Genomic DNA, 27,278 nt, shown 5'->3' with positions numbered 1-27,278 from the left:
CTCATACATATACTAATCATCATAATAACTAATGAGATACATTCAAAAAACCCAATTAGCATGATGTTTTTCCTAAAAAAAGAACTGCTGCTGCAAATAAATAACAAATCATCAAATTGTGTTGACACACAAACCTTCAAACACAGAGTCAGTCAATCAGTCTTTACTGACTGAATCAAACTTCACTGTGCTGAGCCAACATCGTCCAGAGTCCACCGCCTCCAACAGATGTTGGCAGATGTCAAACTCATTTACACAGATCAAGGTACAGAAACCATGTACGGGACAGGAAACAGTGCTGTAAATGTGTCACACACAAAACACTGAACATAAAGGTAAAAATATAAAACTTTAAGCTGCATTCACTTGTAGAATCATCAGGTTCTGAATGTTGGTCCTGCATGCTCAGTCTCAGTTAAATCACATCTATGTACATGGCACATCTCCATATCATGCTTTGTTTGAACTCAAATTGCCTTTAATTCCTTAAAAAATCTAAACGATCAATAAATAAATGTGAAATAATAAAATATATTCTCAGATGTACTTGCTTTATGAGTACACAGCCGGGCTTAATAATAATAATAATAATAATAAATAATGAGATACATTCAAAAAACCCAATTAGCATGATGTTTTCCTAAAAACAGAACTGCTGCTGCAAATAAAATAACAAATCATCAAAATAATAATAATAATAATAATAATAATAATAATAATAAATAATGAGATACATTCAAAAAACCCAATTAGCATGATGTTTTCCTAAAAACAGAACTGCTGCTGCAAATAAAATAACAAATCATCAAATTGTGTTGACACACAAACCTTCAAACACAGAGTCAGTCAATCAGTCTTTTCACTGACTGAATCAAACTTCACTGTGCTGAGCCAACATCTGTCCAGAGTCACCGCCTCCAACAGATGTTTGCAGATGTCAAACTCATTTACACAGATCAAGGTACAGAAACCATGTACGGGACAGGAAACAGTGCTGTAAATGTGTCACAACAAAACACTGAACATAAAGGTAAAAATATAAAACTTTAAGCTGCATTCACTTGTAGAATCATCAGGTTCTGAATGTTGGTCTGCATGCTCAGTCTCAGTTAAATCACATCTATGTACATGGCACATCTCCATATCATGCTTTGTTTGAACTCAAATGTGGCTTTAATTCCTTAAAAAATCTAAACGATCAATAAATAAATGTGAAATAATAAAATATATTCTCAGATGTACTTGCTTTATGAGTACACAGCCTGGCTCACACAGTATGAGAACATAAACACGTTAGTGTAAACAAACACTAAAATACTGGGAACTAGTTGTTGCTTGATTGAACTATTTTATTTGGACTGTTGGACTCTGGTCTAACAGATGAGTGATCATTTGGTAAGTTGCCTCAGTACAAAGTGCAGTCAGACGCAGTTTAGTTTAGTGTAATAGTCTGTGACTAATGTTGACCTAAAATTATACTCAGCATCATGCCACCATCTCGCAAGTACTAAGACCAGTAACAGCTACAACAACTAGTCTGTTGGCAACTCACAAATATTTGGCAACCAATTTATTATGAGAGTTACTTCAGTCCATGTAAACATGAGTGTTTTCTATATTAAAGGATAGGTCATGATGTCTCATGAGATCATCCCTTATTAAAAGCACTCCTCACACAGTATCAATGCTGCGGTCTCATCTGCAGTCCCTTATTCTGTGTTCTCTTCACTCTTTTTGTGCAACAAGTTCTAGACCGTCACAAAACAAACAAACACGTCTTTCTACAGAAAATCCACAGACGTGTTGCATGGTGACCACAAATAAAACTGCTCTGTGCTGCAAGCAGAAAACATTGTGACCATCAGCTCTTCAACATGTCCAGACTGTGTAAAAAGAAACATCATCTGATCTGCTGTTTTTACGTGTGAATGTAAAAGTCAATACATGGAATGCTTGATGGGAATTGTTGGCTCTCTATAATAACGTTATGTAGAGTACAGTCTAGACTCTCTATGGAAAGTGTCCTCTCATAATTTGGCACTTTAGAAATAAAATGCAAGTGAATGACTTTCAATACGAGGATGCGTTACTGCTTGATGATGATGTCTCCTTTTATCCAGCAGCTTTCTCTCATCTCACCTCTTTTAGACTTCTTGTAAAAAGCTGATTAGGAACCAGGTTACCATGTAAACCCGGCTTGCACATAACAGATCATATTTTATTCACACCACACAGACTGTTCACTTCTGTTCTGACATAACCACAGTGTGTCAGCTGTGTTACGGGGAGTGTTTCTGCTCTCTAGTGGTCAAAAATCACAAACAGCTCCTTTAACATTGACTGAAACTATTCAGGATTTAACGTCTGTGCAGCGTATTGCATTGGAAAAGATTTCCCTTTATCATTCTCTTATAATATGACCTGTGTGTTCTCATCCAAGACTTGGAACAAGCACTGTCTTATGGCCTCAGTTTGATGGACAGGTAGGGACAAACAGACGTTTGTGGTCAGATGAGTAAAACGCTCAGCAGTCGTCACAGATGGAGCCAAACACATAAGGAAACAGCTACTGCTGACAGAAGAGCAGGAAACAGGACCGGCCCTGGGGTCTGGGCACAGAGGGTCTGGACGTTGGTGTGCGTAAACTGGGAGGATGTCATGTGTAAAACAGGTAGGTGACTTGTGTGTGTGCTTGTGTCTGAGTTGGGTCAGTTCATTTTCAGTTCACTCTGTTCTAACAGTCAGTTTTCCATGCTAGCAGAAGTTTGAAAACTTATTACAGCCAAAATGACAAATGAACTAACCTGTTTCCATTCTAACCCACAACACACTGCATCAGTCTTCTACATGTATAGTGTTTTGTGAACTAATACTGTGGCAGATAAAAGGGAACAGGACATGAAGTTTGAGCTAATAGGGTGGGAATGTATTTAAAGAATGTATACAGTTTTGTACTTTTTGACTGATGTTACCAGTCCTAACATCATAAAAGAACTTTCCTACTCACTGTTCTCCATGACACCCTCTGGGGTTACAACAGTGTTAATCCACATGAACCTGAACCACCTCTGGCTCCTCAAGTCCCCTCTGAGTATGACCTTACTGTAAATGTACCAAACCTAAACTTCACAGCTCGTTCCAGTCTATCTACATGTACTAGATGTGTTGGTAGATTCTGTACTGGCACACTGTCAGTATGAAACATGAAACAGGAAAGAATAGTGGTGTAGGTTGCGGGCCATGATCTACAGTGTTACCTAGTGTCAGAGATTTGAGACTGCTAGCAGAGCTTTAGACTTAGCTTTAGACTCTGATTCTTCCAATCAAACCAGTTATAGTACCAATTAAGTTGACACATTAAGAATTTGACCAATTAAGAAATTAGAAAATGAAGAATGAGTTTGATTCATTCAGAATTGAGGAGGTGTGAAGAGAGAGTGAATTGACCCCGGTGTGACGGCTCTGTGGTGTTATGAGGTGTCTGGGTTGTCTTCTGCAGGTTCAGGTGGCTCTTGTGGTCTGTACATGAAGGTGAGCAGGAACAGAGCCACGTCATAAGAGCACCAATAGGCTGTGTGTGAGGTCACTGCTGACCAGTAGCGGCTCTCCACCAAGCCCTCCCGCAGCTCAAAGTCGATGCGTCTCTCCAGCTCCACTGGAAGACAGAAAATGACAGATCAGTCTTCACCCGCAGAAAGTGTCACCGGAATATACTTTCATGTAATCCCTGGTGGACTATGTGAATTGTGTGGAGAGCTCACTGTTAACATGTTCACCCTGAACAGTACTAACTGCTTCTATAAATAACCAAGAAATCCTTCACACTGCTCCTTTAAGTTACGCTTCAAAGTGAAACCATACTTACAGTATATTTGTTTTTATAGATATTTATCATCATTTCCACCAGATGTGTGGTGGCTGCACTGTGAGAACACCAACAGGAGCAGCTTGGACCAACAACAGGTACTTGACCTAACAGCACACCATGTAGGATTTAGTGGCACCTAGCAGTAAACCAAATAAGGACTCTGCCACGCCTCACCCTCTCCTTCCAAACATACAGAAAAAACTCTGGCTGTCAAAGTCACTTAAATAGCAAAGGGCCATCTCTAGATACTGTAAGTGTTTGGTCTGTCTGTCTACTGTATAAAAATGACAGTAGTCATTTTTATACAGTAGACAGACAGACAGTAACATAGTGAACTCCATGGAAGAGAAGCCGCTGTGTAGATAAAGGGCTCACTTTAAGACAACAATCTTACATCCTAAGCTAAGTTGTCTTGAAGGATTGTGTTTTGATTATGTGTGAAGGTACAGCCTCAGATATCATTAACATTAACATGTAGCTCCATTCTGCTGTGGAAGGTTGTGTGTCTGTAACACCCCACAGCTGATCCAGTTGGGACCTCATTATAGTGATGACAACCCAATTATATCTTTACTATTATTGTGTGTGTGTGTGTGTGTGTTATGTTCTAAATATATTCTGATATTCTGATATGTTACGTTCAGTTTGCCCGCCAAAGGGTGGTTTGTCCATGTATGTACTGTACTGTGTTATATGTACTGGGTCTTAAGAATCTTTTGTATGTGCTCTTGTATATTTCTAGGGGGCGTAAAATCTCTGAGAGCTGTCATGTGCAGCTGAGGGCTCCTCACAAAGACACAGGACTTACACGAGGTGCTGTCCATGACAGCTGAGGTGGACTGGGACATGCCAGGCTCTTCCTCTCTCCTCTCCTCTTCTATTTGTTTGTCCTTCTCTTCGCTCTCTGTCGTTGTTACTGCTTCCTCCCCTAATGCCACGTTTTCCACTTCCGAGGCTCCGCCCTCAGAATCAGATGGTTCCTCCTCCACTCCGCCCACATGTCCACTGGAACGGGAAAAGCGGGAAAACAGGATTCCTCCGATTCCCTTTCCAATACTTGCAGCACCTGAGAGGCAGTAAGATTCATACATCATATTAAAATCTGGATGAGCAGTATTCATGTCAGATTTTGGTGTGACCTATCATTAGACTCTGCAGCGGGTATCTGGCTGCTCAGAAATCTACTGGAAAGCCCACTCAAGCCCTGACCTGGACCTTTAACTCAGGGAAAGAGAGGACAGTCTGGAGACAGAGTCAGAGAAGCAAATTTGGAAAAGAAGAACAGGGACTAGAAAAGAAAAGGAGGAAGAGTAGTTATACAATGACGAGAGATTATGCTGTGACACAAACAGATGAAACTTACAAGGATCCACACAAGGTCAGGGAGTTTGTCAGAGGGAAACTTAGATATGTACGATCGGTCTGGATAACAAGAACTGGCATGGTGTCAGAGAGAGCATTTGATTTCTCTAACTGTGACTTCAAGTTGAGTGAAGGAGGTTTTGGTACGTGGTGTGACACTTTGAGTAGAGGTCATTTTAGGATGCTGAAAGAGAACAGGAGCTTAGTGAGAATTGTTAGCTGTCTACCTCAACAAGGCTTTGAATGCATCCTATTATTATATGTTTAACAACAAAAACTGAATTATAGAATTGAATCTTTTATCTTTTAGTGTATCCAGAGTGAGAATGTCCTGAACACACACAGTCACATGGTGACTCAGTTGTTAGAAGTGGGGAGAATCAGCTGGCTGTAGTTTATTTCTTCTCCCTGTGCTGCTTTCCTGCAATTAGATGAACTGTAAAGTCTAGAACATAAAGCATCTGTCTTCAGTTTATAATGCATTCTCAGTCTCCGCTCACATCTGATGCATTAAAGAAAGGAGACGTGCTTTTTGTCCAGAGACAGCAGCTGTGTATTGATTTGTTTACAGCATGCTCACTGTCCACTGCTGGCCTTGCTACAATATCAGCAGTGCAAGCAGCTCCTGTTTCCCTCAGCTCTGTGACTGACGTTGCTGATTCACTTCCATCACAGGTTCTTACAACTGAGGTTCTTGACCACGAGGACAAAGATACTACTTTTATTATGCATCCATGCAGACACAATCCTCTGTGCTCACCCATGATGCTGGCCTTGCCCAGGTTGGTGATGGACTCTCCGTAGTGCCGTCGGGCCTGGGGCGGGGAGGTGCATGGGCTGGGGATGCTCTCAGAGTCTGAGATGGATGTTGTCTCCTTAGGTAAGTTGAGTAGTGCGGGCCGGATCTGATCATACGGTGTCGGGCTGGTGGTGTTATACCTGCACATCACATCCACATTAGCCTGAGTGACTGAGTGAGTGAATCAGTGACTGAGTTCACTGAGACATGTAGTCCTGATTCTGTCATTAAACTGGCACACTGCAGCTCCAATCAGAGCTGGGGAATATAACAGACAGACTGCCTGATAATTATTACTGCTTTATGTTTAATATATTTTAGCTTCTATTACAAAAGAAAATTCCATGCAAAGTTGAAAAAAATAATCAGAAACAAGTTATTTGTTCACAGCACACAGATTCATTAATAACCAACACATGCTCTGACATATACAGGCACATGATGTGTCTTACCAGTGGATCTGAACAGGTGAAATGTTGTTGTAGTGCTTTAAGATAAGAGGCTCCAACCTGTACGCCTGAAACACACACACACACACACACACACACACACACACACACACAAAGGTTTGAGCAGATGATGGTTTCCCACATTACATCGTATAAATGTTGTTGTTGCTTATCGTTTACTTTTGTGGTGTCATATAACGACAACAGCACAGACATATATAGTTTCTGTTTATTTAACTCCTACAAATCTGACAGTGAAGGTGAATGCTCTAAGCAGGAGAGTGACACACTCAGTTATGGTAAATGGACTGTACTTATATAGCGCCTTTCTAGTCTTCCGACCACTCAAAGCGCTCTACACTACATGTCTCATTCACCCATTCACACACATTCATATGTGATGGCATTGGCTACCATGCAAGGTGCCAACTGCTCATCAGTTTTCGGATCTAACCATTCATACACATTCACACACCGATGGCACAGCCTTCGGGAGCAATTTGGGGTTCAGTGTCTTGCCCAAGGACACTTCAACATGCAGACCGCAGGAGCCGGGGATCGAACCGCCGATCATCTGATTAGTGGACGACCCGCTCTGGCTGTGAGCCACAGCCACAGCTCAGTTGTGGGTTCTGGAGCTCACCACGGGGTCTGTGGGATGGAATATGTTGAAGAGGCGTTTGCAGATAGATGTTGGGAGGATGTGGTCCTGCACACCGTTGTTCCCAGGCCGGATCCCTCGCAATGCCAAGAAAACAGCCAGAGGAGAGCCCATGCAGAAGAAGTTTTCTACCTACAACACAGAGAAGAGCTTAATACAACATGACTGTCATTGCACATCATGCACACTCACTAAACTTTATTTCAATAAGCATTTTTTAAATTTCCCTGACACTAACCATTCCAGCTGACTTTTCTCCAATGCTCCCAGTGTGACATACACCTTATATACTGTACATCATACACAGGTCTTGAAATATGTAAACTACTTAGAGCAGTTTGTGTATACTATAGTAAAATCAAATCAAATCAATTTTATTTGTATAGCCCAAAGTCACAAAGTACATTTGCCTCAGAGGGCTTTACAATCTGTACAGGGAGTGACACCCTCTGTCCTTAGACCCTCGGTTCGAGTGAGGAAAAACTTGCCCACAAAAACCCTTTTAACAGGGAAAAAAATGTGGAAGAAACCTCAGGAAGAGCCACAGAGGAGGGATCCCTCTCCCAGGACGGACAGACGTGCAATGGATGTCACGTGTACAGGACAAATTAACACAAACATATTGTATAATTACAATGACTGACAAAATGACAATGAATCACAATGAATGATAAAAATGATTACAGTAACAGATATGGTAGTAATTATGACAGTAATAATATATGTAGTGGATGTCGTGCAGGATCACAGCAGCAGCCACGATCCATGAGAACCTGCTGGACGACAGAGCACAGAAACTCCGGGGAAGTTTGGTTAGTAACATGCATTAATGAGAGAGAGAAGAGAGAGAGAGAGAGAGAGAGAGAGAGAGAGAGAGAGGAGAGAGAGAGAGAGAGAGAGAGAGAGGGGTTTCGGAAGGTAGATGTGTGCATCTCAACCAATACTGTGCCTGTAGGCATAACCCTGGGTGGGGGGTGGAGTCCCCCGGCAGTCTAATCCTATGGCAGCATAACTAAGGGATGACCTGAGCCACCCTAACTATAAGCTTTATAAAAAAAGGAAAGTTTTAAGTCATTCTTAAAGGTTGTGACCGGTCGCCTCCCGAACCCAGAAAGGTAGTTTGTTCCACAGAGAGGAGACTGATAGCTGAAAGCTCTGGTCCCAATCTACTTTTGGAAACTATAGGAACACAAGGAACCCAGCGTCCTGAGAGTGCAGTGTTCTAGAGGGGTAGTAAGGTATTATGAGCTCTTTTAGATACGATGGGTGCCTGACATGAAGAGCTTTGTAAGTAAGGAGAAGAATTTTAAATTCTATTCTAGATTTAATAGGTAGCCAATGCAAGGAACCAAATGGGAGAGATGTGATCTCTGATCTTGGTTCCTGTCAGAACACGTGCAGCAGCATTCTGAATTAACTGCAAAGTCCAAGAGACTTATTAGAGCAGCCTGATAACAAAGAGTTACATAGTCCAGCCTTGAAGTAAAAATGCGTGGACTAGTTTTTTCTGCATCCGCCTGAGAGACAATGTCTGATTTTAGCGATGTTACGTAAGTGGAAGAGTCCCCTAGAAATTTGTTTTATGTGGACGTTAAGGACAAATCCTGACAAAAACAACTCCAAGATTCTTTACAGTGGAGCGGGAGGCCAGGGTGATCCCATCTAAAGTAACTAAGTCTCTAGAAAGAGAGTTTCTGAGGTGTTTGGGTCCAATTACAAGAACTTCAGTTTTGTGCTGAATTTAACATCAAAAAATTGTAGGTCATCCAACTTTTTTAATCCTTAAGGCATGCTTGGAGTTTAGTTAACTGATTGGTTGCATCAGGCTTGATCGATAAAATATTGGGTGTCGTCAGCATAAAATGAAAATTGATAGAGTGTTCCTAATAATGTGCCCTAAAGGAAGCATATATAAACTGAAATAGAAGTGGTCCAAGTACAGAACCTTGTGGGACTTCATGACAAACTTTGGTCTGCATGGAGGATTCATCATGACGTGAACAAACTGAGATGATCTAAAAAATACGATTTAAACCAGCTTAGGGCGGTTTCCTTTGATGCCAATCGATGTTCCAGTCTCTGTAAAAGAATTTGATGGTCAATGGTGTCAATGCAGCACTAAGATCTAACAGGACAAGTACAGAGAGTGAGTCCTTTGTCTGATGCCATTAGGAGGTCATTTGTAACTTTGACTAATGCGGTCTCTGTGCTATGATGCACTCTAAATCCTGACTGGAAATCCTCAAATAGACTAGTCAAACAAATCAAATCAAATCAATTTTATTTGTATAGCCCAAGTCCACAAAGTACATTTGCCTCAGAGGGCTTTACAATCTGTACAGGGAGTGACACCCTCTGCCCTTAGACCCTCGGTTCGAGTGAGGAAAAACTTGCCCACAAAAACCCTTTAACAGGGAAAAAAAGTGGAAGAAACCTCAGAAGAGCCACAGAGGAGGATCCCTCTCCCAGGACGGACAGACGTGCAATGGATGTCACGTGTACAGGACAAATCAACACAAACATATTGTAACATGACTGATAAAATGACATGAATTAAATGAATGATAAAAATGATTACAGTAATAGATAGTGGTAGTAATAATGACAGTATAATATATGTGTGGGCGCATCGGATCACAGCAGCAGCCACGATCCACGAGAACCTGCTGGACGACAGAGCACAGAAACCCGGGGAAGTTTGGTTAGTAAACTGCATTAATAGACATGTCCACAGATGGAGAGATATGGAGAGATATGGAGAGTTAGGTTAGTATATATATATAGGGAGTGAGAAAAAAAATAGAGGAATTCGACGAGCTCAGCGCGGGTGGCTTTGGAGCGGGCGGCGGCTTGGAGCTAGAGAAGCGCGGAGCGAGTAGAGAGTTATAGGAGTGGTAGATGAAGAGCGGGGGGGGGGTTTCGGGGAGTGTGCTCTTCACCCATACCGTCCTGGCTGGCTACCCTCGGTGGGGTCCCCGGCAGTGTATCTATGGCAGCATACTAAGGGATGACCTGAGCCAGCCCTAACTATAGGCTTTATCAAAAAGGAAGTCTAAGTATTCTTAAGGTGTTGACCGTGTCTGCCTCCCGAACCCAGAAAGGAGTTTGTTCCACAGAAGAGGAGCCTGATAGCTGAAAGCTCTGGCTCCCAATCTACTTTTGGAAACTATAGGACCACAAGGAACCCAGCGTCCTGAGAGCGCAGTGTTCTAGAGGGGTAAAAGGTATTATGAGCTCTTTAGATAGAGGGTGGCCTGACCATGAAGAGCTTGGTAGTAAGGAGAAGAATTTTAAATTCTATTCTAGATTTAATAGGTAGCCAAGGCAAGGAAGCCAAATGGGAGAGATGTGATCTCTGATCTTGGTTCCTGTCAGAACACGTGCAGCAGCATTCGGAATTAACTGCAAAGTCTAAGAGACTTATTGGAGCAGCCTGATAACAAAGAGTTACAATAGTCCAGCCTGAAGTAACAAATGCGTGGACTAGTTTTTCTGCATCCGCTGAGAGACAAGCGTCTGATTTTAGCGATGTTACGTAAGTGGAAGAATGCAGTCCTCGAAATTTGTTTTGTGGACGTTAAGGACAAATCCTGATCAAAAACAACTCCAAGAGATTCTTTAACGTGGAGGCTGGAGGCCAGGTGATCCCATCTAAAGTACTAAGTCTCTAGAAAGAGAGTTTCTGAGGTGTTTGGGTCCAATTACAAGAACTTCAGTTTTTGTCTGAATTTAACATCAAAAAATTGTAGGTCATCCAACTTTTTATATCCTTAAGGCATGCTTGGAGTTTAGTTAATTGATTGGTTGCATCAGGCTTGATCGATAAATATAATTGGGTGTTCGTCAGCATAACAATGAAAATGATAGAAGTGATTCCTAATGATGTGTCCCTAAAGGAAGCATATATAAACTGAATATGAAGTGGCCAAGTACAGAACCTTGTGGGACTCCATGACAAACTTTGGTCTGCATGGGGATTCATCATGACGTGAACAAACTGAGATCGATCTAAAAATACGATTTAAACCAGTTAGGGCTGTTCCTTTGATGCAATTCGATGTTCCAGTCTCTGTAAAAAAGAATTTGATGGTCAATGGTGTCAAATGCAGCACTAAGATCTAACAGGACAAGTACAGAGAGAGTCTTTGTCTGATGCCATTAGGAGGTCATTTGTAACTTTGACTAATGCGGTCTCTGTGCTATGATTGCACTCTAAATCCTGACTGGAAATCCTCAAATAGACTATTGTTATGGAGAAAATCACACAGCTGATTAGCTACAGCTTTCTCAAGTATTTAGAGCAGAAGGGAAGGTTTGATATCGGTTTGTAGTTGGCTAAGACCTCTGGTCGGGCAGAGTGGGTTTTTAAGAAGAGTTTAATTACAGCCTACCTTAAAGGACTGTGGTACATATCCTGATAATAAAGAGAGATTAATCATATCCAATAACGATTACTAACTACAGGTAAAACATCCTTGAGCAGCCTGGTTGGGATGGAGTCTAAGAGACAGGATGACGGCTTAGCTGCAGAAATGATAGTTATTTGATGAAGGTCGATGGGAGAAAACAGTCTAATACATAACAGGTTTTACAGCTGTTTCAAACTTGCTGTATCAGAATGCAGATCAATGCTTTGAGGGCAAGAGGTGATGGATTTGTCTCTAATAGTTATAATCTATCATTAAAAAGCTCATGAAGTCATTGCTACTTAGACCTAAAGGAATAGATGGTTCAGTAGAGTGTGATTCTCTGTTAGCCTGGTACAGTGCTGAAGAGAAACCTGTGGTTGTTCTTATTCTCCTCAATTAAAGAAGAGTAATAGGCTGCTCTGGCTTACGGAGAGCCTTCCTGTATGTTTTGAGATTATCTTGCCAGACTAATGAGATTCTTCCAGTTTAGTGGCACGCCATTTGCGTTCAGATTTACGTGCCTCTTGCTTTAATTTACGAGTCTGCTGGTATACCATGGTGCGTAGCCTTCTTTGTTTAATTATACTTGCTTTTTCACTGAGAGTGTTGAAATAGAGTCTCGAGTTGTCCGTAATGAGCCTAATACTATCAACAAGATGGTCTATTTGTGAGGGGCTAAAGGAAGTTGACAAGTCCTCTGTTACAGTTAGACATGGCATTGAATTCAATGCTGAAGGAATCACTTCCTTAAATTTGGCTACAGCACTATTAGATAAACATCTGCTGTAGAAGCTTCTACACAAAGGCTATAACGGTAGTATAAAGAGGTAGTATGAACTCAAAGGTTATTTAAAAATGTCGTCAGACAGAAGAGGATTCTGTGGGAAGACTATACTATTATTTCAACTTCGATGCCATTGAAAGAAAACAGATCAAGAGTGTGGTTCAGACAATAGTCGGTTTTATTTCACTTTGACAAAAGCCAATTGAGTCTAATAGAGATAGATAAACCAATACTAAGACTTCATTGTGGTTGTCCACATGAATGTTAAAATCACCTACATAATTACTTTATCTGTTTTAAGGATCAGCCTGATGCAAATTCTGCAAATTCAGATAAAAATTCAGAATAAGGACCTGGAGCTCGATATACTGTAACAAATAAATGGCTGCAAAGTGTTTCCAGGTGTGGAGTGAGGCTAAGAACAAGACTTTCAAATGAATTATATAGTTTAGTTTAGTTTAGGATTTATTAATAGACTTGAGTCAAATATGGCTCCAACTCCGCCACCTCGACCAAGTACTTCGAGGAATATGATATTATAATGACTGATCGATGGAGGATATTCATTTAAGCTAACATATTCATCCTCCTGCAGCCAGGTTTCAGTGAGACAGAACAAATCAATATCATAGTCAGATATTAATCATTGACTAAGACACTTTAGAGCAAAGAGACCTGATATTCAAGAGTCCACATTTAATTCTCTTATTTTGGACTGTTGGAGATGTTGATTTATTTTTATAAGTTTTTATGATGAACTCCTCTCTGTTTGTTTTATCTTTAAATAATGTAGGTGGAGGGGACAGACCAGTCTCTATACTAAAGGACTGGGTGGGCAGTGTCTCTACTGGAGACTGGCAAGAAGCAGTTAAGACTGCAGCTCTGCTTCCTGGTCTCAACTCTGGGTTGTCGACATTTTTGGTCAGCTAATAAACTTGGCCATTTTCTACATATGAGAGTGCCATCCATCAAAGTGGGATGGCTGCCGTCTCTCCTAAGCAGACCAGGTTTTCCCCAGAAAGGTGTCCAATTGTCTATGGAAGCCCACATCGTTTGCTGGACACCACCTCGACAGCCAGCGGGAAGGAGTAATGACGCAGCGGCTAAACATGTCATCCTGTGGTCACATTGGGGGACCAGAGAAACTACGGAGTCCGACATCGTTTTGGCTATTCACAACACCGATGAAACATTAATTTTGTGACCTCCGATTGGCGTAACCGGGGTCTTCATACCGCCGACGTGAATAACATCTTACTGTATTTACGCTTATCCTTAGCCAGCAGTTTCAAAAAAGATCGATGTCGCCCGCTCTGGCCCCGGGATGCATTTAACTATGGCCCCCGGTGTCGCTAACTTCCCGTTTTCTGACTATGGGCTGCCAATGACCAGAGTGGCCTTCAGCGGGTGTGCGCTGAGCGGGGAAAATCGTTTTGAAACGTGGAGCGGTTGGTGGTGTACCGTGGGCTTCATTTGGGGCATGCCTCCTTCGAACAGTCACCCAGCCTCCCGGCCGCTCGGGAACTACCGGGGGACGGCTAGCTGCAAGCTACCTGTGGCTGTACCGCACCGGCTACAGGGGACTGGCTAACTATCTGAGCTACTGACTGTTCGGTGGTGCGGTACCGTGCCTCTAACTCACTGACCCTCGCCTCCAAAGCTACAAATAAACTACATTTATTACAAGTACCGTTATCACTAAAGGAGGACGAGGAGTAACTGAACATGTGGCACACAGGACAGGAGAGAGCAGGAGAGGAGAGAGGAGAGGAGAGGGACGCCATTGCTATAGCTAGGCTAGTTAGTGTGGCTAACAGAAACTGGAGAAACTATCAGATTGTGGTTACTAGAGTTCAGAGACCTGTTCGTGCACAGACAGAACAAGTCAAAGGATAGTGCAGAGATAAGTAGATAGTCGCTGATGTGAAAAATATACGGAAATCTGTTCAGGTGAGCAGAGCAGAGAGCACCGTGGCAACAACACCAATACCGGAAGTGACACAATACGTTACCGCAAAGCACGAAGTACTTATACTATACTATCCTATATTTCTAGGGTTGTAGTTTGAATCAGGGGAGTTGTCGTTTGAATCAGGGGAGTTGTCGTTTGAATCAGAGGAGTTGTCGTTTGAATCAGGAGTTGTCGTTTGAATCAGGGGAGTTGTCGTTTGAATCAGGGGAGTTGTCGTTTGAATCAGGGGTTGTCGCTTGAATCAGGGGAGTTGTCGCTTGAATCAGGGGTTGTCGTTTGAATCAGAGGAGATGTCGTTTGAATCAGGGGAGTTGTCGTTTGAATCAGGGGAGTTGTCGCTTGAATCAGGGGTTGTCGTTTGAATCAGAGGAGTTGTCGTTTGAATCAGGGGAGTTGTCGTTTGAATCAGGGGAGTTGTCGTTTGAATCAGGGGAGTTGTCGTTTGAATCATGTCTAGGACAATGGTTAAACAGGAAATTGCTGGCAGTGGTGGGTGATGAGTGAAAAGTTAGAGAACATTTTACCTTAAATTTCAATGCTGGCACTGCTACACATGACGAGGTCTGCAAACCCTGGAACTGATCCTCCAAGTCCCTCAACCTGGAATGACTGGTGTTAGTAAAGGCCTCCATGCTTGTCTTACACTGAAGGGCACATGCTCCTAAAACCTTCTTCATGGGTAAATTCAACAAACTCCCTGTTACTAGCTACCTTTTGCAGTTTCTGTGACATACAGTCAGTAGTGCACTTCTAATGTACAAGAGCAGCTGAATACATTGTTGGCAGGTTGAATACATAATCAGCAGGTGGAGTCAGAACAGGCATCACTAACGACCAATCATATGAGCTCCTGTCAGCCCCTCCCAGCAGACGGATGAAGTAAATGAAGTTACAGTTTACACATCATCCCAACCTTTTATAGAATCAGGACAAATGGACCATTTTCAAGGTGGAGCAAACTCCAACTGAGTTTGTAAATAAGCAGTAATTGTGTCACAGGTCTTGCCTTCATAATGCTTTTGTTTTTTATTACTTTATTTATCTTTATGTTATGGTTCCAATGTTCTAAAACTAAAGTTTGGGTCCGTTTGATCGCACAGAAAAAAAGTTCCAACCTTCTATTTGTGGGAATACTGGGAATAAACTGGGGAATAAGAGTTCAAATGTTTAATTAGGAGTCATAGTAGAGTAACTTTAACCTCTGTGTGTAATAGGAAAGTGTACAAGGATTGGTAGCATCACTGAAACTGATAACCCGTGCAGTACCTGAGGCGTGTGAGTCTCAGCTGCTCCTGAAGGTAGCGTTCCTCGTCACTCGGCCAGCGAACCTTTGTCTCCTCTGGGTCTAGCGCTTCTTGATGATGAAAGCGAACAGGGTCCCAGCCTGTCATGATGTCGAAGGTGATGACGCAGCCCAGCGAGTGCGACACAATGGAAACCTTCCCGTTTTTCTCAAAGTCTGGATTCCGCGAGCAGAAGAGTGAATACAGACGATTCAGCTCCAGAGTCAAACCCCTGGTGATCTACACACACACACACACATATGCAAGGTATTTACTGTGAGTCTATTTGAACTGTATGGATAAGATGGAAGAGATTTGGTTATGTTTGATACTTCATAGTCATCATCAGTTATTTCACAGTCAGGCTGTAGACCATAATTCAGTGCTATACAGTCATGTTGGATTAAAACAGCTTAGCCAGGATTTAGTTGTGCCTGAGGGGAGTTCATTCTGACTGAAACTGCCAGCAGGGTGCAGCAACACAGCTGTGAGGAGACAGAATGAGGCTGAACTTCAGGCCTAATGTGTTTCTTAGAGGGAAGCGGAAAGATGGAGTGTGGAGCAGTCTTAGTCTTACCTCGTCTCTGTACAGAGGGCTGGTGTAGTACATGATGTCCATGGCGCTGCTGTTCAGCATGTCTCTGAGACCTCGGACTTTGTCCGGTGTGATGGAATCCACTGTGTCTGAAAAACATCCAACGCTGTCAGAAACCTCCAGAGGAAAATGATTCATATTCATTTCATGTTTTACAATGATCATACCTCCATCCAGAGCCAGTTTTGACCTCCACTCCACAGGAAGAAACTCTACATGCTCTGTGGTGCGATCAGAGAAGTGCTTCTCCTCCATCTTCCTGGCAGCGTCTCTCATCCTGCGCACCAGCCGAGACAAAACAAGAATTACTCTAACTGCTTTTTCACTTCTCTGTGGTCCCACTGAAACCTCCCCATATCTCACATGCTGGTGTTCCTGATGATGCGGCCCTGGTCCATCTTCTGGCCAATGCCGTGCACTACAAAGACGATGTGTGTGGTTTCAGGTGGGGTGTCCTCAGGTGCTGCCTCCTCCACGTATCCCCGGTGGAGTCGTGTCCCACTGCTGGAGGCTGCGGACATGAGAGGGAAGACCTGAGTTTGGTTTTTCTGAGCCAAGCCATTTTCTGAAGCCCCTCTACATCACCAAACAAACCATGTTACATGTTCATATATGACCTTGTGATCTTGCGATGGGACATGCAGATCACATGGCACAGAACAACCCTTTAGAGATTGAGGTATGATGGTTTTGAGAGTGCACCGTGGATATAACGGTGAATCGAATGGATCTATCTAAGTCAGTACTGTGATGTACAAATTGTATCGATTATCTTGCCATGAGAAGCAGGTAATGCATGGCTAAAGTATCACTGTGCTCCAATAACTCATCAGCTTGTGTTTTTTTTAAGGGTCAGTTCATCCAACTTATTTTGTATCTTGCCTCTTGTGCTCATCTCTCTGCGTTAGCCCTTGTACACCCATATTTGAAAAACGCTGCCACATACCCTCTTGGTCGATAAAACATGACCAGCTGCCCTCTGGGGTGCCCTTCAGGTGGAGAAAACATTCAAAGTGCCATCCAGGGTACCAATCGTAACCCACTACAGCTGCACACAGCATCACTTTGGTTGTGACAGAGAGGCTCGAGCCCTTCTTTTCTGTTAGCGCCTATCTTTTGTCCAGCTTTGTTGCAATATTACATCATGCAGAAACTCTTCTGCTCTTTTATCAGAGGCTGAATAAAGTCGTTAGAACACGTAAACAGCAGAATTGCCCCACTGATGTTACAGTGTTATCGACCCGAAACGTGCAGTTGCATTTATCTGACTGGCCGACACACAGTGCTGCGTCAACATGCTGGCCTCGTTGCAAAGATGCAGTGCTGATCTGGACACAGCCTTATCTTAAACTATTCACAGAACGTGATGTCCAATCCTCAAATGAAGCGGGAGGGGTCTGTGGCTTATTATTGCAGGAACAGAGATGCTGCTGCTGAGTTTAATGCTTCAATGCTGTGATCATCTAAATCATATTTTTGTAGTTTTTCAGCCTTTAATGGTGGACAGTGTGAACGACTATCAACACATAAAGGATGTCCAATACTATCTGCTATATTCCTTTTGTGACACATTGGTTACAGGCTTCAATATTTTATGATCTGTGAGATCATTTATCACATGACACACACACACACACTTCCTTGTTGTTGAGTAATAACACTGTTGACCAGGTCAGACTCTCGGTAGAGTTTACTGTAGGACTGATGAGACATTCCTTCACACTGTTACCTTTAGAGAAGCCCAGCTTCTGAGTGACGGTGCGCGCAATCTTGGAGGTGGTAGCGTCACTGTACAGGTAGACCTCGTCCACGCTGTGCCAGTCCACGTGACTCCTGCTCAGCTTCAGGCTGTGGATCGCTGGGAGACGCTCACACAGTGATTAACAGCAAATGACACACTTTATACAGTTCAATTAATTCACTGTTCCCCATGAGGGTGAGTGTGTATAGAATGTGCCTGTGTTAAAGTCTGCTGCATTGAAGTCTGTACACACATTCTGTGCCTCCTCCTCTCTCAGGTGAGCTACCTACTGGTTCAGCTGGAGTCAGCAAAAACAACATCAGCTGACTGTTTCTGTGGCCTCCTCTGAATAGCAGACATAACTAACACACACACACACACACACACACACACACACACACACACAGTAACCCCTTTCACAGAGCACATGCACCTTTACACACCACACATGTTTATCTTCTTTGTCTGTCACACACATACAGTAGGTCTTACCGTCCTTGCTGTCCACTGTGGTGGTCAACACCTCCATCTCGTATGTGTCCCTCATCTGTTGCCCTCGAAAACGGCTGAGATGATCCATCTCAATGAGGTCACTCTCATCCTCCTCCAGGGGAAGCCACGTTCCATCGATGAACCACTGCCCCCTCATCACAGGGATGCGGTCTTGCTCTGAGGGACAACACATGATGAATGCCTGCTTTATTTACTTCTCTGTCTTCTAACATGGAGACAGAAAGAACCGTGAAGAAAACTTAGTTTGGCAATTAAATCAAATTCAATTAAAATGTTCTATCAAAAACTGAACTGTGCATGTAACAACTACATTATGAATATATTATTTGGTTGATTATTTAAAAAGCTCTCTGGTTGCTGCAGCTTCTCCAGTGTGACTATGACAATGTTCTGCTTTATCCCTTGTGTTCTTCTGATTTTCTGACATTTTGTTAAACTTTTGATTCAAACAGAACAGATCAGTGATGGTGCAATAGTTTCAGCTGACTGCTACACAATGACATTGACAATGACCAGTTTCCTTCTAGTAATTATTTCAAATATTTGTTTTACTGTATGAAGTCATTGTGAATTGGCTGGCAGTCAGACCTGGTGTGATAGTGCAGACTGTTAAGTCCATCTGGTACAGTAATGACACAGGTGGTATGTGCTGGCAGCACTGTTTTTTCTACTATCTTCTAATAAGAAGAAGTATTGAGGTACTCACGGTTCCAGTAGACAGGGTAGCATTCCTTCTCCCTGATGTCCACTTCATACAGCCCCCCTCTCACACACACTGCCTCCACGCTGACGCTGATGTCGTCTGGCTCCTTCATCTCCTCCGACGTAGAGCGCTGCCGCCCTCCGCCCCTCTGCACGGCAGGATCAGCCCGGACACTGCTGTCCACCGCCCCGCTCTCGGGCTGGATCTCGCCGGAGTTGGCTGCCTCCTTCCCCTCGGCCTCGGCGGGTTCAACCGGGTATTTGACCTTGTCGGGGTTCTGCTCACAGAATCTCCGATAGACTATCTCGATTTTTAAAGAGTCGTGTCCCACGAATGGCTTCCACGTTCGCTTGTCCTCTTTGTAAAACCACCTGACCTCCTCCGGTCCCAGCTCTGTGACCACCTCACCGCGGTGCCTGGAGCTATTGGACCGTATGCGCTTCTTGGCTGTGACATTCCCGTCACTTTCAGTGTAGTTTGGGTCGATGGACAGATACGACGAGCCTGAGTATTCCTCCCCGGCCAGGCCCAGCATCATTCCATCCTGGGATAACAGCGGCAGGTGTCTGTCCAAGCCGGGCTGCGCCGGGTCCCTGTCCCCGGCAGCAGCAGCACCGTCTCCCATCGGATTGTCGTCGTAGCCGGACACAAACACGTCATTTGCCATATCCCATTCACTGCTACTCACAGAGTTATTCTCCGAGCTCTGCTGGCGGATGGTCGCTTTATCTTGCGCGTTGCTCATGGTGTGGTTACAAATGCTGACACTCAGTACATAAAACACGATGATACCGTCACACTGGACCAGAATAACGGCTTCTCTATATCCAGCTGGTAACATCTGTTTGCCGAGCTATTCTGACCCGGACAGTATTCCCGAACATGTTAGCTACACATTTAAAACCATGCTGAACCGACACACACACCTCCTGTCCTGTCTGTCTGCACACACTCCCGTTCACATGCCCGTCCTCTGCTGATCAGCTGCAATAATCAATGACCGGTCCGGTACTAGCAAGGATGCAATCTCAGCTGCTCCATGATGTCAAACCAACGACGGCCGTCTGACTTCCTGTTTAAACTTTCAAAATAAACGCAACATCCGAGAGAAGGAATGAGCGGGTTAAAGATTTTATTGCAACGCAAACACAATGTAAAGCATACCCGTAAGAGGTGTACACGTCGAATGGAAATACAACTTTGCATATGTCATTTTTAAAACATAGAGACATGCGTGCTCATTAAAGTTTCTATGTGCTATTAATTTGAAGGCACGTTCAGCTTGTCAGACTTGTGACTGCCGTCATGTTAGCGAGTGAAATATCAAATATAAAATAAACATACTCTAAAGCGAGCTTGATTCATGTTTTTTAAAAAGTTCAATATTTGAAATAAATTCAATATGTGTATACTTTCGGTACCTTCTAGGCCACCGTAGTTGTAGTTGAGGGACTCCTGTCATGGCCGCCGTGGACAGTGTTGACTGAAGATGTGTTTATGTCGGACTGTCCTGTGACAGAGGACAGGAGAGGACAGGAGAGGACAGGAGAGGACATGGCGGCCGTCTTCTTGGTCACCCTGTATGAGTACTCTCCTCTGTTCTACATCAGCGTGGTGTCTCTGTGCTTCGTTGTCACCGCCGCCATGGTGCTCGGCTGGTAAGTGATATGTAGCCACGTTAGCTTAGCCGGCGTCCTGACAACAACAACATTATGATATTTGATAATAATAATGATGATGATATGATATATTCGACTAGTTTCACTAATGACGTCTGCGCGCGTCCCGCGCATTTGGTCGACGTGCTGCTTTAATTGGTCGTGATGACATTTCCACGTTGGAACGTCATCATCACGTCACACTGCGTCACACAGCTCACACTGCAGATACAGACAGACACAATAACCATAATCATAGAGTCAAAGCTAAAGGAGTCTGACGTTGATGTCATTGTTACACACAGTTCAAGAAGAGTTCACAGGAAGGTAAACAGGCAGAGTAGGTGCCTGCAAATACCTCTACGAAAAGCAACACTGAATAAACATGTAGTGGTTGGTTATGCATGATATGTGCATGTACCGTATATATGTTGATATAGAGTGTATGCATTGTATGCAGGCTTCATATTTTACAATGATGACAGTAACTGTCAAAACTATGGACACGCCTTCTCATTCAAGCTTTCTCTATTTTTATTTTTTTTTTTTTACATTAGATGAACTGAAGATCCAGACTATGAAATAACACACATGGAATTATGTGATAAACAAAGTCAAGTCTGTTTTATATTTTCCATTCTTTTTCTTTGATCTGCTTTGATCTTTGCTCTGCACACTCTTCATTCGCTACAGTCAGCTTTATGAAGTCATCACCTGGAATGATTTTCTTCTCATACACAGTATACTGAGCACACAAAAGTTGCTGCTTTTCCTTCACTCTGCAGTCCAACTCGTCCAAACCATCTCAGTTGGGTTTAGGTTGGATGATTGTGGAGGTCAGGTCATCTGATGCTGCATTCATCACTCTCGCTCTTACAGAGACTGCAGGTGTGTGTGGGGTCGTTGTTCTGTTGAAAACTAATGATGGTTCCACTGAGCTCAAACCAGATGGGATGACATTGTACACAGAACCAACATGGTTAAAAGAGCGTGCTGTTGGTGAAGTGTCTGATGTCCTTTGCTTGTGTTTCTTGGTCTGAGCAGTTCTCTTCTTCAGCTGGCTTTCTTTCAAGGCCTCATTAAACTGAGTGAGAGAATGCACAGTGTGTGAAGCTGTCATCAGAGCAAAAGAATGTCAAATATTAAACATATTTGTTTGCACTTTTTTATTACCACATATTTCCATCTGTGTTATTTCATAGTTTGATGTCTTCAGTGTTCTACAATATAGAGAATAAATAATAATCATGATGATAATCATAATAACAATGGTCACTAGGTGGCGGTGTGGTTTTGTGGATAAACAAAATTTCAAATTTCTGCAATAAAAGTATCAAATTTAACCTCTGGGTTAAAGCAACCATCGAGACAACATGTGAAGTGAGATTTTAGCTTGATGATGATGATGATGATGATTTGCAGTGTGCAGGATACATTATGGCTGGATCCTTCTCCTCGTCTTCTTCTTGCAGCATCCAGTAGAAATGTCTTTGAGGCGGTGTGAAGGCGGACAACAAGCCAGTGCTCAGATGTGCTCTGGCTGTTTCTGCTTGTTGGCTGCAGATGGCCTCAAAGCGAGCATCAACGTTGTTTCCTTGATATATTTCTCTGTGTGTTCACTCTGCCTGCTGCCCTACAGGTTTGGCTTCGATGTCCCAGTGATCCTTCGCAGCTCTGATGAGGCAGAGTCCATCCTTCCGACCCCTGAGAAGCAAATGGTTCAGGTGACCAATCCTTTCGCCCTGGAGATGACCTATGGTCTGGCATCTGTCACTGGTGAGAAAAGTCATCATCACTGAGTAAAAATCTCTTGCCATTAAGCAAATATGATACATGTTTACGAGAGAATGACCCTCCTCTTCCAGTGTACTGCAGCTCAGACACTGTGGTCATTCTGTGTGCATGAAGAAGAAGTATAATGTAAAGCCACAGTAATACACAATACATTGAGTGTCACCAGTAAACCACTATGCCGGACTATGAACACTACCTCTATATGCTGTACATAATATTGGTACCTGTTAACAGCGAGAGCTCCCTTACAGATGGTGTGTCTTTGAGGCCCTGCTGTCTGGAGCCCTGTGTCCTAAGCTGTTTCTGGGGCTGTGAGGTCAGTGCCCTGCAGGCTGCGTTGCAGGTCCACCAGCACAGGCTGAGGCTCAGCACGCCCCAACATTTCCAGGAGGCCCTTCACCTCCGCTACCACCACTGCCAGAGCTTCCCGTATCCTTCACCCTGTAAAAGTCTGAGTGAGGACTGAAGTTCACATCAAATCCAAACCACATTATTAGATTATTTGTAATAACATGTAGGTTATATATACCTACATGTTCTATATAATATTGAACCATGGTCACACCATCTCATGATGACTATTCTATGTGTTGGGCTGATACATGTCCTACAGTTAGCCTCTTTGACCCCACCTCCTAGTATCGGCAGTGCAGACAGAGATGAACGGCACACACAGATTCCTGCTGAGCAGGGCATCACAGATCTTGGGCCGTTGCCCAGGGAATGCTACCCTCTTGTGGCTGTGCTGACGCTGGCAGAGCCAGAAGCCAGAGACGCGTACAACATTGTAAGTCCAAAATCAAATCAAATTTTATTTGTATAGCCCAAATTCAGATGGACGGGGGACAGACACAGTCTCTATACTAAAGGACTGGGTGGGCAGCTGCTCTATTGGAGGCGCAGAGAAGCGTGTAAGACTGCAGCTCTGCTTCCTGGTCTCAACTCTGGGTTGTCGACATGGTTTTGGTCGACTAATAAACTTGGCCATGTTTCTAGATATGAGAGCTGCTCCATCCAAAGTGGGATGGATGCTGTCTCTCCTAATCAGACCAGGTTTTCCCCAGAAAGGTGTCCAATTATCTATGAAGCCCACATCGTTTGCTGGACACCACCTCGACAGCCAGCGGTGAAATGACGACATGCGTCTAAACATGTCATCACTGGTCACATTGAGGAGGGGACCAGAGAAAATCCGACCTGTGATTCTTTCCCGCGTGTCATTCCCCGTCTCTCTCTCCCCACATTTCCTGTCACTCTTCAGTTGTCTCTAGCTTAAAAAGGCCAAAAAAAAGGAGCAGTTGGTGGTGTACTGTGGGGCTATACCAGTCACCCAGCCACCCTAGCTGAAGCTACCTGCTGTGGTACCGCACCGGCTACAGGGGACTGGCTAACTATCTGAGCTACTGACTGTTCGGTGGTGCGGTACCGTGCCACTGACCCTCGCCTCCAAAGCTACAAATAAACTACATTTAATACAAGTACCATTATCACTAAAGGAGGACGAGGAGTAACTGAACATGTGGCACACAGGACAGGAGAGAGCAGGAGAGGAGAGAGGAGAGGAGAGGAGAGAGCAGGAGAGGAAAGGAAAGGAGAGAGCAGGAGAGGAGAGAGCAGGAGAGGAGAGGAAAGGAAAGGAGAGAGCAGGAGAGGAGAGAGGAGGAAAGAGAGGAGAGAGCAGGAAAGGAGAGAGGAGGAAAGAGAGGAGAGAGCAGGAAAGGAGAGAGGAGGAGAGGAGAGGAGGAAGAAAGAGAGGAGAGAGCTATAGACACTTTTCCAGCACAGTTAGCCAAAGATTGAAAGGTCCATCATGACACTGACCTACAGCTTCACTGCCCTAACCAGTCCAAGCTTCAATAACACAATTTGAAAGAAGTGCTGTTGTGTTTCCTCTTTCAGGTGGCCAGTGTGACTGTTATTCATGTTCCTGATGACATATACAGCCTTTCAGCACGGGTTCTCTTTCAGTACCTCCTCACCTCACAAGGGAACATGTATGACTTAAAGGTATGTCACATTTGGTTCAGGCAGGATGTTTCTGTATTCCCACATTATGTCTTGTAGCTTTAAGGAGTTCTGCACAGCATAGTCACATGTCCATCCATGGCCATTAAAAGCTATACTTGGCGTCCCTCCTCATCATACTGGCTGCCATGAGAGCCCTTTTTATATTTTTTTCACAAAACGACAGATGTTTGGTGTAAGCATAACTTTTAATGAAGTTAGTCTAATCAAGTTGGTGTGTTCTAAAGTGACAACCCTTTTTAGAAGCACCATGTCTTATTATCCACACACTGCAGCTCCTAAAAACACACATGGAGTTCAAAAACACGAGAAGGTCACTCATGTGTAGCTGAACTTTATGTGAACATTTCTACATTCTACTGCAGCTTGTTTCAGTTCAAACGAATCTCAGACTGTTTTCCCGTTCTTGTATGAACTGAACTCATCTTCATTCGTCATTCATCAAGTCACTCAGGCTCCTGTGGTGTGACAGTCTTCTTCTGATCTGAATGTGATCAATGTCAGTGCACATTGGACTGCTGAGCTGTATATTTCTCATCTCATTTCTCATGGACAGTCATATACACATTATGATAGGTGATGATGTCCCAGTCTGTGAGCTCCCTCACCTCCCTTCTTACCTTGATGACATCACTATGACAGTGCCGTGTTTGCTTGAGTTCTTATGGACAGTGAACTTGTTGATGTGTAAGATGAGTGATGTCTGCATTCCAGTCTGTTCTCTGCTGTTAAAGCATGCCCTCTCTTCTTCAGCCTCTCTTCATGTCCGCTGGCAGTGGTGGGCTGTCTGGGCCTTCGGACTCAGAGCAGAGTACCCAAACCAGCGAACCCAATGAGGAGACCAACAGAGTGGAGCAGAATCCAGTGCTGGAGGAGGGGGAGAAGGAGAGGGAGGGAAATGAGGAGGGGGAGGACTGGTCAGAGGGGAGGGGCAGAGATTGTGTGGTGTGTCAGAATGCAGAGGTGAACAGGGTCCTGCTGCCCTGCAGACACGCCTGTGTGTGTGACAGCTGTGTGTCGCGCTTCCAGCACTGCCCCATCTGCAGGGCCTTCGTCCTGGAGTCCTTCACCCTGACACAAACATCAGCTACAGAACAGTGAGCCACGCCAAGCACGGACTGACAACACTGTGACCCAAATCCATGCTACTAATATATGTTGTATATTAGTCTGCATACAGTATGCACTGTATGCAGTGAGAGCTCTGTCCTGTGGCAGATCAACTTTGTTCAAGGTTCAATTTAAACAGCACATTTATTGTACATTGGATGTTTTATGAATGTGAGCATTTGCTGAAGGACAATAATTCACAACATCATCATCATCACACACAAAACATGTTCTGTAGTGTCCACACTGACTACCAGTGTGTGATGTGGAGTGGTGACAGCTGCAGTTTCCTGTGGAGACGAGCTGTAATGTTGAGACAGCTTTGACTTCAACATGTTCTGTTTGCTGCTGACTCTTTGTTCTCATTGAAATATACTATGAGCATGCATCATATGTTTTCAGTATGAATGCAACTGCTCTTATTTCCACTGTTGGACTTTGAGCATGTTCATATGTTCATATGTTAGTTTATGAGTAAAGTACAGATGAACATTTAACCTAATTCATTCTATTTATCTAGCACCAAATTATAATGTAAGTTATCTGACACTTTCATACAGAGCAGTCTAGACAGTACTTTTTATGATGTGAGCAGTTCATCACAGATGATGAGATGAAGCTCATGCTGATGTGAGGCTTGTGTAGCTGCAGTCATGGAAACCTGTATTTGAAGCCCCTCTTGGCACTGCTGTGTGCTTGTGTGGTCTGTCACAGAGCAAATGGAGTAGGGCAAAGATGACAGTATCACTTTAAAGACACATTCTAAATTGAGAGATTTCATGACTGTGCTTGATTTTATGCACCTGAGCAATGTGTGGCTGAAACAACTCAACTGAAGAATTAATGGGCTGTCCATTGACTTTTGGCCAGATTATGAACCAGATAACATACTAAACCAAACATTGTTCTGATCAGTTGATTTCCATAACTGAAACCTCTGTGAGAAGATGAGTCACATGATGCAGCTTGAGGAAGAACAGCTGTTGTCATGTTTGTTTTCATGTTCAGTCAATTTGTGATGTGTGTGTTGTTTATGATTACAGGAGCAGTGCAGTATTTATTAACCACAGCCAATCACTTGCTTTAATCCGACTGTGTTAATGAAGCGGACCAAAAAACATTAAACATGAACTGTGAGGAAGACAAACAGACCAGCACCTGGCACTGACTTCAATCCAGCAGGTGGCACCATCACTCAGCGATCAGTGTGAAGTGTGTGTGGCAATTTTGACTAGTTGCAATTCTAATGAATAATTTCCAGAACTCAGTTCTCCATTGGTCGAAATATTGATTCTTGAGGGAATGTTCACATCTACTGTACAGCTGTTCTAATGAATGGAATTATCAGTGTGTTTTCTAAAAGTTTCTAAAATTAAAAAAATAATTATTATTATTTGACCAACACAAACTGACCCTCCATAATTTTGACAGAAAAACCTTTAACTTGACACTTTAATTGTTGAAGTTTAAAAGCCCTCCCTGCAGGAATCCTTTTTCCCCACAAAACAAAGCTGACCAACATAACATTCCAATGAATCAGCCGTTGATGAGT

The 27,278-nt window shown here is 43.4% G+C and overlaps 2 protein-coding genes across 2 annotated transcripts; one reads left to right on the top strand and one right to left on the bottom strand.

Annotated features, from left to right (window-relative positions):
- Nucleotides 1-715: 715 nt before the first annotated feature.
- ddhd1b (DDHD domain containing 1b) lies at nt 716-20,700 on the bottom strand. The gene is made up of 14 exons (XM_027282533.1): nt 20,561-20,700; nt 19,143-20,220; nt 18,416-18,592; nt 17,912-18,040; nt 16,546-16,693; nt 16,350-16,459; nt 16,165-16,271; nt 15,571-15,827; nt 14,829-14,904; nt 7,122-7,271; nt 6,482-6,546; nt 5,991-6,169; nt 4,677-4,934; nt 716-3,655 (listed from the first exon to the last, which is right to left on the bottom strand). The coding sequence occupies exons 2-14, from the start codon at nt 19,978-19,980 to the stop codon at nt 3,471-3,473; spliced, it is 2,679 nt and encodes an 892-aa protein (XP_027138334.1). The 5' UTR covers nt 19,981-20,220; nt 20,561-20,700; the 3' UTR covers nt 716-3,470.
- On the top strand, nt 20,518-27,041 carry cgrrf1 (cell growth regulator with ring finger domain 1). Its single transcript, XM_010754912.3, has 6 exons — nt 20,518-20,797; nt 22,437-22,573; nt 22,843-23,020; nt 23,231-23,378; nt 24,491-24,598; nt 25,370-27,041. Exons 1-6 carry the CDS (start codon nt 20,637-20,639, stop codon nt 25,715-25,717), a joined length of 1,080 nt encoding a protein of 359 aa, XP_010753214.3. The 5' UTR covers nt 20,518-20,636; the 3' UTR covers nt 25,718-27,041.
- Nucleotides 27,042-27,278: the final 237 nt, after the last annotated feature.

Source organism: Larimichthys crocea, chromosome X, assembly GCF_000972845.2.
Source record: "Larimichthys crocea isolate SSNF chromosome X, L_crocea_2.0, whole genome shotgun sequence".
NCBI classification, from domain to species: Eukaryota; Metazoa; Chordata; class Actinopteri; family Sciaenidae; genus Larimichthys; species Larimichthys crocea.
The sequence above is the reverse complement of the archived record's forward strand: the minus strand, read 5'-3'. Positions and strand labels throughout refer to the sequence as shown.

What these genes read in the sequence shown, in the direction of transcription:
- ddhd1b (XM_027282533.1), bottom strand. Translation starts at nt 19,980, where the DNA reads ATGTTACCAGCTGGATATAGAGAAGCCGTTATTCTGGTCCAGTGTGAC. An exon ending in CTACCCTGTCTACTGGAACC is followed by an intron (nt 18,593 to 19,142) that starts GTGAGTACCTCA and finishes GTTGTCCCTCAG; the next exon opens with AGCAAGACCGCATCCCTGTG. An exon ending in CTGAGACTCACACGCCTCAG is followed by an intron (nt 14,905 to 15,570) that starts GTACTGCACGGG and finishes CAGTCATTCCAG; the next exon opens with GTTGAGGGACTTGGAGGATC.
- cgrrf1 (XM_010754912.3), top strand. Translation starts at nt 20,637, where the DNA reads ATGTCGGACTGTCCTGTGACAGAGGACAGGAGAGGACAGGAGAGGACA. An exon ending in CACCACTGCCAGAGCTTCCC is followed by an intron (nt 23,021 to 23,230) that starts GTATCCTTCACC and finishes CCCACCTCCTAG; the next exon opens with TATCGGCAGTGCAGACAGAG. An exon ending in GGAACATGTATGACTTAAAG is followed by an intron (nt 24,599 to 25,369) that starts GTATGTCACATT and finishes TCTCTTCTTCAG; the next exon opens with CCTCTCTTCATGTCCGCTGG.